The following is a 13,074-nucleotide window of genomic DNA, read 5'->3' as shown; positions in this document are numbered from 1 at the left end:
GCCTGCCTCTGCCTCCCAAGTGCTGGGATTACAGGTGTGTGCCACCACCGCCCGGCTAATTAGGAACTTTTGAAAAGCATCTTCTGAATGAATTTTATATAGTCTCCTTCATTATCATAATGATCCAATAGGGTTGTCACTTTAGGGTTATTTATTACAAGATCCTACGTAAAAAACAGAACAAAACAAACTTACTGTAACACTAAGTGTGGAGTTCTACAGGACGAGACGAATGATACAAAATCCACAACTAGCATACTATTTTGGTCAAAACTCACCAATGAATTGGGTGTGGTAGGATGTGTGCTTTGCTTAACATATGCAAGGCTGTCCTGGGTTTAATCCCCAGCAGCAGCATCAAAAAAAAAAAAAAAATCACCAATAGATGCCAAAATTAGTAGGTAAAAGCATAGTATAGTGAAAAAGATTCCCCAACAAGATACTTCATAGAGTAACGAAGAGTAACTGAATCTGATGAGAACCTCCTAAATGACATGTTTTGGACTTATTAGCAGTTATCAGTTAGCCTCATCATGTGGCAACTGAGAAAAGAATGCAAAGGCATACACCTTGAATTTAATAATGGGAAGCATCAAAGAAAAAAACTCACATTAAGAGAACTTTAAAGAAATGCCAGTATAATAAAAAAAAAATTATCAGGAAGAAAAGGAAGTCCAAGAAACTAGGAAGAGGAATCTGTCTTAAGAGACCTGACTAAAGGTAGCACATGAAAGTAACAAATTCCAATATGGATGCTGAGAATATACATTGCTGATAAGAGCACATAGCCAACTATAGAAAATGTGGTTGTTCCTCAAAATGTTACATACAGTATTATAAATGACCCAGTATACATATACTACTAGGTATATATGTAAGAGCATATAAAATATATGTTCAAATTAAATGTTATACATGAATGCTCATACTATGTAAAAGAGCCCAGATGTCCATCAATAATAAATGAATGTATAAGCATAATGAACATAATATAGTATGTTCACACTATAGAATATCAAAATATGGTCCAACAAGGATGAGTACTGAAAATATGCTAAGAGAAAGAAGTTGGACACAAAAGGTCATATAGTTTTATTTATTTGAAAAATCAACAATAAACAAAACTTTTCAGAAACAAAGCAGATAAGAGGTTATCTGGTGTTGTGCAGCTACTTCCTCCAAATTGAAACTTAAAATTGAGGTTCACAGACTTAGAAGGCTCATCAAACTTTAGAAGAGTCACAACCCTTCCCCAAGATTATATATAAATAGTAGACAATCTAGGAAAGAAGAGACTCCAGTGGAGCTTCACTCCAAGTTCAGCAGATGCCAGGTGACAAATCATGAGCTGTCACCAGTTTTTTGGTGATACAGCTGCCCTTCTGGGTAAGCAATCCCAGTAAACTCACTGGCTCGGAACACTAGACCTTGGAATAATTTCTTTGGTCTGTCTTGGGTACACTATCTGAGGTGAGAAAAAAATGTTCACCCACATCTCCATGGGAAAAAGTCACATAACATGAGAGCTTGGGAGATGCTAGGAAAGAGACAGGAATTCTTTATAGACTGATGAAAATATTCTATATAGGTACTGGTAATGGTGGAATAAAATTTAAAATGTGCTAAATTCTACCAAATTGTATAATTTAAGAGATCTTTTAACCTTCAAAACTTTATAATTCCTATCCTTGTCTGAATGTTATATTAACACTTTTTAAAAAGCTAGGCTTTAAGTACCTCAAATTCAAAAATATCTTTACTTTATTATTCAGCAAACATGTTTCAAATACAAAGTGGAAGACATGAACTACAAATACTAGGACTTTATCAAAATATAAATTTGGTAAGTGGGCTGGGGAGATGGCTCAGTCAGTCAAGTGCTTGCGGTACAAGAATGAGGTTGTGTGAATCTGGATCTCCAGCACTTGTGCAGAAAAGCTGGGCATGGAACCACAGCTTTATTCTGTAATCCCAGCTCTGGGAAGGAAGGTGGGGGAAGAAAGAAATCAAGGGCTTGATATATAGTTATTTTAGCCAAATCAATCAGTTCCAGGTTCACTTAAAGGCCTGTCTCAAAGAAGTAAGGTGGTGAGCAGCTGAGAAAGATACCTGACTTCAACCTATGACTTCCACATGAGCACACATGTACAAAGACAGACAAGACAAGACTAGTAAGCAAGCAGGCCAGCACACACACACTCAATCGCACATGCACACAGTCAGGCATGCGCACACATCAATGTGGTAAAGAAAATGATTTTATCACACTGGTTACTTCTTACCCTAGAAAGTTCATTTTATCTATTGTCCTTTTTCTTACTCTTGCAGATCTTGTTAGGTACAATCAGGCCTCATTCTTTGGGCTTTTCCTCTAAAGTTATGACCTTAGTGAATGCACCTAATCTTTGTCCTGACATATCACCCATATGGTGACAACTTTCAAATGTATTCCTCTAGAACTGTTTTTATGACTTAACTCTATAATCTTACAAATAACTGGATGAGATATTGGTATCTCAAACAAGAAAGCAAGCAAGCAATTAAACAAAAAGTCCAAGTTACTGAGATAACTAACCTAGAAAATGGGGGAGGGAGTCTTTGTCAGCTATATTTCAGACAAGTGTTTAATATCTAGAATATATAAAGAATTGCAAACATTACACACATACACACATATATACAAACCTGCAATCAGAAAGGTAAGTAGTCAATGAGCTGAACACTTCTCATAGAAAAAGGTATGGCCATCAAAGAAACATACATTACAACTACTTTGAGATCTACCTCATTCCAGTCAGAATGACTACAGTTAAGAAATATAAATGTGGGGGAGGGTATGGGGAAAAAGGAATAATAAATTTATTCACTGATACAGTCACTACAGAAATCAGTGTAGAGGCTTCTCCAAACACTGAAAACAGAACTACCATACAACCAGCTATACACTCCACAGCATATACCTAAAGGGCTATATCATACTCAGAGATACTTGTAAATCCATATTTATCATTGATAAGTTAACAATAAAAAGGAAACAGAATCAGCCCAGATGTCCACCAGCAAATGGATGAATGGATAATGACAACATAGGATATAAACCAAAGATATTTTATTCAACCACACATATACACACAGAAAAAAATGAAGTTAGGAAATCTACAGGAAACGGGAAGAACGAGAAAGCATTAAGTGATGTAACTCAGGCTCGGAAGGACAAACACCATCTGTTCTGTTGCATATTTGAATACCAGCCTTAATTTTTATTTTATGTGTGTGGGTGCCTTTCCCCTGTATGTTTATGTGTACACCACATGCATGCCTAGTGTCTAGAGACCAAAGGAGAGCATCAGATTTTCTGAGAACAGTTGTTAAAGCAGTTGTGAGCACTGACCCAGGTCCTCTGGAAGAGCACCCAATGCTTTTAAGAGATAAGTTTCTCTCCAGTCCAAAATGGGCCAGGCTGGCCTCTAACTAGTGAGCCTCCTGCTTCCTTCTCTTTAGCATATTCAATTAGAGTGAGCTGCTACAACCCACCAAGTCCTAGGATCTAGTTGTAAAACCTGTGCATCTAGGAGGAAGTAAATATGACCACTGGGCAAGAAATTAAAAAGGGGCCCTTGCGTGGGAAGGGGAGGAGACAACAGAATATGGAATATTAATGTAGAAGGGGGAATACTGTGGGCAATAGAATACAAGCAGGGAAAAGGAGGGGCAATAAGATAAAAGAATATCTTGAAGGCAGGAGGATCAACCAGAACAAAAGGATGTATGAAAATATTACAAGGAAATCTGGTATTTAGTAATTTAATTGAAAACTATTCCTGAGTTGCCCCTTGAAATTGCAATTGCAGTGCCTACCAATTCCTCCATCTCAGCTGGCTGCAATTTTGTCTTTCCAGTTGCAAGATAAAATCAACGAGGTCATTTGTAACTCTCTTCTCACATGCACATGCAGCAATCCATCACCAAACACCAAATACCTTCAAGAATATCCATAGTCTGCCACACCCATCTCTACCACTATCATCTCCACAAACTAAAACTGTGTTTGAACTGGCTGTCTTTTCACCCATGTACTCACAAACTCTTCACACACATAGCTAAACCTAAATATGAATGTCCATGCAGATGCCCACAAGGCCTCTATGATCTGCTTCCATAAATCCCAACCTATGCTTTTATTTCTGATATGATCTATTAGCTTAGTACTGTTTTTACTACCCTGTCCCTGGGTTTATCACACATGCTAAGGACATTAAAACATTATAAATGTTAGTACACTAGCTATTTTCTCTTTCTGGTGCACTTACTTCAGATATGTACATGGCAAACTTCCTTACTTTTTCAAGACATTCCCAAAGAGGTTTACCTTCAAAGTATGAGTATTATCTAGTCTGAAGCAGAAAAGAAAGACAGGGAAAATTAAAGGGACAAAGGAAAGAAACCCCAAAGTCATCAAAATGACAAACATCCCTTTCACAATGACTTTATTCAGATGATAGTTACTTCTGCTTTGCTGTGGTCTGACATTCCTATAGACAAGATTTAAGATAACCAGTCCAGAGTAAAAAGTTCCAACAAAATTAAGAAACTTTGCTGTAATGGTTATCTACATAGTCAATATTTCTTTTATAAAGACAGAATATTAAAATACCTATGAATCATGCTTACGGCCTAAACATGTATAACCAAGTTTGTCCTTTCACAGCTCTCAACCTAAAAAGAAATTTGTAACCTCACAAGAAACTCTATGGGCTGGAGAGATGGCTCAGCGGTTAAGAACACTGGCTCTTCTTCCACAGGTCCTGAGTTCAATTCCCAGCAACCACATGGTGGCTCACAACCATCTACAGTAAGGTCTGGCACCCTCTTCTGGCCTGGAGGCATACATGCTGACCAGTGTTGTAGGAGGCCGCTTGTTTGTTCCTGGTTGTTCAGCCCCAAAATAACCACACAAAAACTGTATTAATTAAATCACTGCTTGGCCTATCAGCTCTAGCTTCTTACTAGCTAGCTCTTACATGTAAAATTTACCCATTTCCATTATTTTATATTTTACTACAATGTTCGTGGCCTACAGGCAAGGTTCCACCTGGCAACTCATGTCTTTCCCCTCTGGCAGCTACATGGCGTCTCCCTGACCCCACCTTCTTTTTCCCAGCATTCAGTTTAGTGTCTGTGCTCCACCCACCCACCAGGTGGAAGGGAGGGAGGGAAGGAGAGAAAGAGAGAGAGAGAGAGAGAGAGAGAGAGAGAGAGAGAGAGAGAGAGAGAGCGCACGAGAGAGACCTGGGTACCCAAAAGGTCACACCCCAACCTGGTCCAGCCTCTTAAAGGTTATTGGATGAAGGAGGTTCCCCATCACCTCCCCCTTTTGTCTAAATAAGAGAGTTCCAAACCTAATAGAAAACTATATGTACTAGGAATAGATATCAAATATAAACTTAGAATTACAAACAGCATAAACAATATTAAGCAAGAAAGATATGCTAAAAAATGTTTTAATAAACATTCTATCCTAAAGAGTCTAAATCTTGCATTGGAAGTGGCTTGGCTAGATCATAAGAGGAAGGTAACTACAACTATTTAATCTTCAACTCCACTGAAGGCCTGGGAAGGGAGATAGTATTAGGCAGGAAGTGCAATCCAGCAGCTTCCAAATGTGCAATATATGACAGAGACATAGGGTATTAAAAAGTTATTCTCATGAGAGTCATTCTTTTTTGTAATTATAAAACATATGCTCATTTAAAAATTTTTAAGAGCTCATTTTTTTCTTCTCTCCCTGCCTCTCTGAAAGATTTTAAAATTTAAAATGTTATCTTCTATACTAGGTAAAGAAAGCTAAACAAAATTATTCCTTATTTGCTAATAATTCATTATTCAGGAATCTGAGCATGCCTCATTAGTAGAATATGGAAGGAAAATCTTTCAAATACAAAAAATTAACATCATTTAATAACTTTTTAAAAAGTCACACAGATTAAGAATAGTTCTATTTCTTTTTAAAAAAATATTTATTTATTTATTATGTATATAATATTCTGTGTGTATGTCTACAGGCCAGAAGAGGGCACCAGATCTCATTACAGATGGTTGTGAGCCACCATGTGGTTGCCAGGAATTGAACTCAGGACCTTTGGAAGAGCAGGCAATGTTCTTAACCACTGAGACATCTCTCCAGCCCCAATAGTTCTATTTCTCCACATAATAAAGACCTAATATAAATTCACAACTAACATCATGTTCAACAACTAAAAGTTCAAAGCTTTCCTTCTACAATCAGGAACAAGGAAAAAAATCCCTACTGTCATTACACCTATTCAGCACCACAAAATGCTTCATTCAACTATCAACCACACAAGCAATAGCTATCTATAACACTGCAGTTGAAACCTAGTCTCAAATGCTACAGTAGGCTCCAGTGTCCAAGTACAATACATTTATTCAAGTATATGTGGTGATACTGGTGTAAACAAACCTGTTCTGTCAATTATAAACACTATATAATGCTAGTTTAATGTCACTGGTTTGTATATTTACTGTTATATACTGTTACTTGTAATAATTTTAAAAAATACTTGTTATGTAAAATATGTAAGAATTTGTGCCTTACATATTTCCAAAGGTTTTACTGACAACTTCTAAGGTTGTTAGGAAATAGTGGGACCCTCAGATAGGTAGGGTTTTCTAAAAGGAAGTCAGGTAGTTGGGCCACAGTTTGAAGAAAAAAATGTAACACCATTCCTCCATTCTCTGTCTGCTTGCTGTCTCCCATAGGATGATGGGACCCCAACACATGTCCCTGCTCTAATGCACTGTGCCACCAGCCAAGAGCAATGAGGTGAAACCATATATATATGTTTTGCATATATACAGTTTTGCAGTTTGAGATATATATATCAATAACAATCTTTGCTCTTTGTAACATTATTTTCTTGGGTATCTTGTCAGCAATGAAAGAGCACAGAGCTCTTCCTACTTATTAAGGAAACATTTACTGTAGTACAATCCAAGTTGCATTCTCATGCACCCTATGCCTACTATTGCTTGATTACATCTAAGACCATATAAGCTACCAGAATGGCAGATAACTCTAAGGGTGCAGCAGGAGCACTCATACCTTGGTGGTATGGACTCTCTCATTAGACTTAAGACCTACACAACAAGAGGAAAATCATCCCTGATAATGGAAAACCAGACAGTATCCAGGGCTAGTTAAGTCATGGATCTTGAAGGAACCTACACCTGGTTAGTAAACCAGCCTGATCTAAAACTAGACTCTAAGTATTTATCCTTATGCCTATAGGTAAGCAAAGTCCTCACCCCTCATAAAGACAAAGAACTAAAGGGATCAGGTGTGGTAACACAGCACTTGGGAGGCAAAGGCCGGCAGACCTCACTGAGTCTGGTCACAGTGACCAGTCTGGTCTACACAGTGAGTTCTAGGACAGCAAGGGCTATGTAAAATGACCCTTTCTCAACACCACCTCCTGCAACTAAGGAATATGGAGAGTGGGAGAAATAGTCTTCCCCAGGGAAGAGCACACCAAATTGGTTATCCAATACTAAATGATCAGCCCTGAAGTCGTATAAATACAAATAACACATAGGCTGAGAAAGTATGTATTTATATTTAGGTAAGAACAATTAAAAAAAAGAAGCCATGAATTTGAGAGGGGAAAGTTACATGGGAAGAAGCAGGGGTCTGATGGAGGAAGGTCATTGGTTAAAAAATAAAGAAACTGCTTGGCCCTCATAGGTTAGAACATAGGTGGGTGGAGTAAACAGAACAGAATGCTGGGAGGAAGAGGAAGTGAGCTCAGACTCGATAGCTCTCCTCTCTGGGGCAGAGGCGATGAAGCTCTGACCCAGGATGGATGTAGGCTAGAATCTTCCCGGTAAGCGCACCTTGGGGTGCTACACACATTATTAGAAATGGGCTAGTCCAGGTGCGAGAGTTAGCCGAGAAGAGGCTTGATATAATGGGCCAAGCAGTGTTTAAAAGAATACAGTTTGTGTGTTGTTATTTAGGGGCATAAGCTAGCCAGGCAACCAGGAGCTGGGGCGGCAGGAACACAGCCCACAGCTCCCACAACAGGGGTCAGAAAATTATATAATTTCAAAATATAAAAGATGATTTTTAAAAGACCATATTCTATATTTATCAAAACACAATTACCTGTGATGTATTTCTCAGAGAAACTTGGAAATATATAGTTATTAAGTTATGCATAGCTGTATTAAGTCCTAACCAGAGCAATTAGGCAACAGAAAGAAATGAAAAGGATCAACATTAAAATGGAACATACAGAAGTCAGTCATACTTTTATATGCTAACAATAATCTATCCACATTTTTTCTTTTAAAGCTAACAGCAAAAAAGGAACTACACTGAAAACAACAAAGCTCTGATGAAAGAAGCTAGAACTGTAAATAAATGGAAAGAAAGATTCCCCATGTTTCCAGATTAGAAAGAACAAAACTGTTAAAATATCCAAATCATCCAGTGTCCTGTTGATCCAATGCACTATCAAAATTCTAATGACATTTTTCACAAAAACAGAAGAAAATAATCCTAACAGAGTATCAAAAAAGACTCCAAATCAAATATGATCTTCAGTAAAAAGAACAAAGCTATGGACCTCACCTCATTTAATTTCAAAATTCACTTACAAACTCTAACAACGAAAGAATACGGTACCAGTATAATAGAAAAATGCCAATGAACAGAACAGAGGGCCAAAAATAAACCCAAATATGTATAATGAATTGATTTCAACAATGCTACCAAGAACACATCTGTTGCAAGATATTTGATTACACCATGTAAAGACACGTCACTGTGATTGGTTTAATAAAAAGCTAAACAGCCAATAGCTAGGCAGGAGGTATAGCTGAAACTTCTGGACAGAGAGAGCTCTAGGAAGAAGAAAGTCGCCAGTCAGATGCAGAATAATCAGGATAGGTATAATGGAGATGAGGTAACAAGTGTGTGGAAGAATGTAGATTTAAAAATATGAGTTAATTTAAGTAATAAGATCTAGTTAAAAACAATCCTAAGCTAAGGTGGAGCTTTCATAATTAATGTCTTCATATTGTTTTTTGTGTGCTGGTAGCTCAAAGAAAAATCTGCCTACACACATCACAAGGAAGGGGGGGGGGTGTCTCTTCAGTGGGACTGGGGAAAGCAGATGTCCACTGTGTAGACCAAAGGATTCTAAGTACGAGACCAGATACTGTAAAACTACCTCTTAAGAAGAAGCTGCTACAGGTGCTGGGGAGATGGTTTAGTGGTTAACCAAGAGCACTGACTGCTCTTCCAGGGGACCTGGGTTCAATTCCCAGACCCACATGGCAGCTTACAACTGCTGTAACTCCAGTTCCAGGGGATCTGACCTTCACACAGGCGTATAGCTGGCCAAATACCAATGGACATAAATAAAAATAAATTGTTTTTAAAAAAAAAAAAAAAGTCGGGCAATGGTGGTGTATGCCTTTAATCCCAGCATTTGGGAGGCTGAGACAGGCAGATACTTGTGAGTTTGAGGCCAGCCTAGTCTACAGATAAAGTTCCAGGCCAGGCACCAAAGCTACAGAGAACCCTTGTCTTGAAAAACAGAACAAAGCCAAAAAAAAAAAGGGGGGGCGATAAGCCTCCTATACAATGGTTTTCTAAAAATATGATACCAAAAATATAAATAACAAATACAAAAATAAACCAGTTTACATAAAACTAGAAAGCTATGCACACCCAAACAAGTCAGGGATAGTTGTCTGAGTGGGAGAAAATGTTTGTAAGCCATACAATTTCTGACAAAAAAAAAGAAAGGTCTGCATGTCTGTACTCACTGCAGTATTATTCCCAATAGCTAACATGTGGACTTAACCTAAGTTTCCATAAATAAATGACTCAATAAAGAAAAAAACTGTATATATGTATGTATAGTGAAACACTCTTCAGTCATTAAAAAAGGAGACCTAGTCATCTGCAACAGGATGGATGAACCTAAAGGACACCAGGTTAAGTAAAAGAAATCATGAATAAAAACATGAACATCCTGAGTTCTCCAATACTGAATATTAAATGGGCAAGCTCACAGAAACAGAAAGTCAAATGGTGGTCAGCAGAAAGCAGGGTGAGGGGGTAGGGTGATTAAGATGTTGATCCAAGTAAAAACTTTCAGTTAGGAGGAATACATTTGAGAGGGTCATTGCACAACATGGTCTATAACAATATATTTAAAATCTGCTTATTTTCCAGCTGTTTTGAGGTATCACTGATTTTATATCGATAAACAATTCTAAACTGAAAATATGATATTAAATTTTATTGTATTTGACATAAAGCGGGTAACAACTTTTAAATGGGAAAAATCTTACTATATTTATGTAAAATAGATTCTAGATGAATCTAATATATTACAATATACTTTTAAACATTTGGAAAACAGCAATCCTACCAATGAAATATGTTTCAAAGAACAAGAATCTGGAAGACTTACCATTTTTGCTGACATCCAGTTCCCTGAGATTAATAAGGTTTGCAATGGATGCTGGTAATGTTGTTAAATCATTGTCTGGCAAACTTAGTTTATGTAGAGACTGACAGTTAAAAAGTTGCTAGGGAAAAAAAGAGAGAGGATTTCGATTATCTTTTATATTTCTTTAGTTATTTCATGAACTAATTTATATGATAAATATCCATATTAAAGCTGAATGAGTTAGGCCTATATTAACACTAAGAAAGGCTTCACACTGTTCTGACTACATTATTGTGAATCTGAATAAACTTGAATCACTTAGAATGATTTATACTTCTAGCCTCCATCCAGTGAGAACCAGTATATAAAATATATGGCTATATTCTTTGTTGAAGCTATCAAATAGTAAGTGGTCATTACAAACTGTAAGCTTGTCTTTCAAACAACCTTATTCCAAAAAGAAAGCCATACTGAAGAGCATCCCTTGAAAACCATCAAAGTGCTAGGTGTGTGGTAGGTACGTGTTCGGTTACTTGCACTGTTACAGTTAGCATCTCTCTTATACATGCCTCCGCACTGAGGTCCTAATTCATGACTAACCTGGGTTTTCCATATTCTGTCAGAGAACTAGCCATGGCAAGTAACAGAATTGTTGGAGTACACAGTAATGATGAACAGTAAATTACAAAGTACACTACAATCACAATGTAGGCGTGATTCACAATCAGGTAACTGGCAACATTTAATGTTTTTCCACAGCTATTAAAGACTTCACAAAATTATCAAGAATAAACTGGGCTTAATGCCTCAAGCCTTTAATCCCCAGATCTGGGAAGCTGAGACCAGACCTAGAGAGCTGAGACAGGAGGGTTGCAGTGAAGTTTGAAGCTAGACTAACTACAAAGTGAGATTCTATCATAATAAAATTTATAAAAAATAATTACCTAGGATAGCATTGGCTTTCCAATGCTTTTAGTATTGGTCATCACGATTAAAAGCCTTTGTATACTGTCATCCAGGATGTTCACAAACATACAAATATCTAAACCAACTATTTCATGAATCAAGGTTTATAAGCAATATGCTTTATTTTCTGTTATGTTACAGTTAGGGTTGCTGGATTAAATACAGGATACCCAATTAAATTTGAATTTCAGATAATTTTTTTTAGTATAACTATATCTTACATATGGCATGCTTATACTAATTATTTCTTATTCATCCGAAATTCTTATTTAAATAAGTCTCCTATAATTTTATTTTCTAAATCTCACAATCAAAATTATAGTCTATTTTTCAGAATTCTGATAACACATATTAAATTATTCTTTGGTGGCTGTGGCTGGCTGGTTTTGAAACAAGGTCTCACTATACATATGACCCAGGCCAAGGCAGAACTCACTGAGTAGCTCAAACTGACCTTGAACTGGAGATCGTTCTCCTTTAGGGACCACCATGCTCAGCTCTAACCCATTTTTAAAGCCACCAATTTCAAGACTCCATTTACAGCTTCAAAGGGCGTGGTGATGCACACCTTTAACCACAGGCCTTGGAAGGCAGGGGCAGGTGCTGCAAGAGCTGCTTGTTTGTTTTCTGGAGGCCGCATAGCTGCCCAGACCCCCAAAATAATCACACAGAAACTATATTATTTAAACCATTGCTTGGCCCATTAGTTCTAGCTTCTTATTTGCTAACTCTTACATCTTAATTTAACCCATCTCCATTAATCTGTGCATCACCATAAGGTCGTGGCCTACCAGCAAAGTTTCAGCACATCTTATCTGTCTCTGGCAGCGGCTCCATGGCTTCTCCCTGACCCCTCCTTCTTCCTCCCAGCATTCAGTTTAGCTTTCCCTGCCTAACTAAGTTCTGCCCTGCTATAAGTCCACAACAGTTTCTTTATTTATTAATGGTAATCACAGCATACAGAGGGAATCCCACATCAAGCAGGGAGATCTCTAAGAGCTGAGGACCATCCAGTCTACAAGGTAAGACCCTGCCTTGAAACAAACAGAAAACAGCCATTCAGATGGCCCCTAAGAAACTATTTAAAGCTACTGCAGTTTTTTCATAAAACATGAAAACAAATACAGATAATAAGAGAAAAATAAGTAAGTACATACTAAAAAAAAATAATAAAATGGTAATGGAAAAAAGAACTCTACAATATCAATCTTTTCCCGCCAGATGTTATGAGATTTCAAAAATGCATGTTCTCCAAATCAATTCCAGACAAAATGAAGGAATGCAGAATCCCACCTCCAAAAACTTATACAACCATAAAAGCATGATGTGGTAGCTGAAATAACAACTAGCCCCAATTATAACACTGCATATAAAGGGTTTATAGAATTTATAATAAGTAAAATTTCAGTTCTTTGACTAGTAAAATCTAATGGCTCCAGAAGTTGTATTGATGCATTATCTATTTTGATGGTTATAATATGCTTCAATTAAAATAGAATAAAGTTATTAACACGAGTACTTAAACAACTTGAACAGAGGTAAAATCTGCATCATTTTGAATTGTGCTTACAGTAGGACTAAACCAGTGAATGAAAACACATATGTACAACAATATAAGAATGTA

General features: G+C 37.1%; 1 protein-coding gene across 7 annotated transcripts in view; it reads right to left on the bottom strand.

Moving 5' to 3' along the window:
* Positions 1-13,074, bottom strand: part of Erbin (erbb2 interacting protein) — a 111,542-nt gene that overhangs the window by 60,067 nt on the left and 38,401 nt on the right. For all 7 annotated transcript variants that reach the window (XM_057789402.1, XM_057789400.1, XM_057789397.1 and 4 more), the window contains exon 4: positions 10,506-10,623. In XM_057789402.1, the coding sequence (XP_057645385.1) occupies positions 10,506-10,623 (118 nt within the window). The remainder of the gene's footprint in view (positions 1-10,505; positions 10,624-13,074) is intronic.

This window comes from Chionomys nivalis, chromosome 15 (genome assembly GCF_950005125.1).
Source record: "Chionomys nivalis chromosome 15, mChiNiv1.1, whole genome shotgun sequence".
Lineage (NCBI taxonomy): Eukaryota > Metazoa > Chordata > Mammalia > Rodentia > Cricetidae > Chionomys > Chionomys nivalis.
The sequence above is the reverse complement of the archived record's forward strand: the minus strand, read 5'-3'. Positions and strand labels throughout refer to the sequence as shown.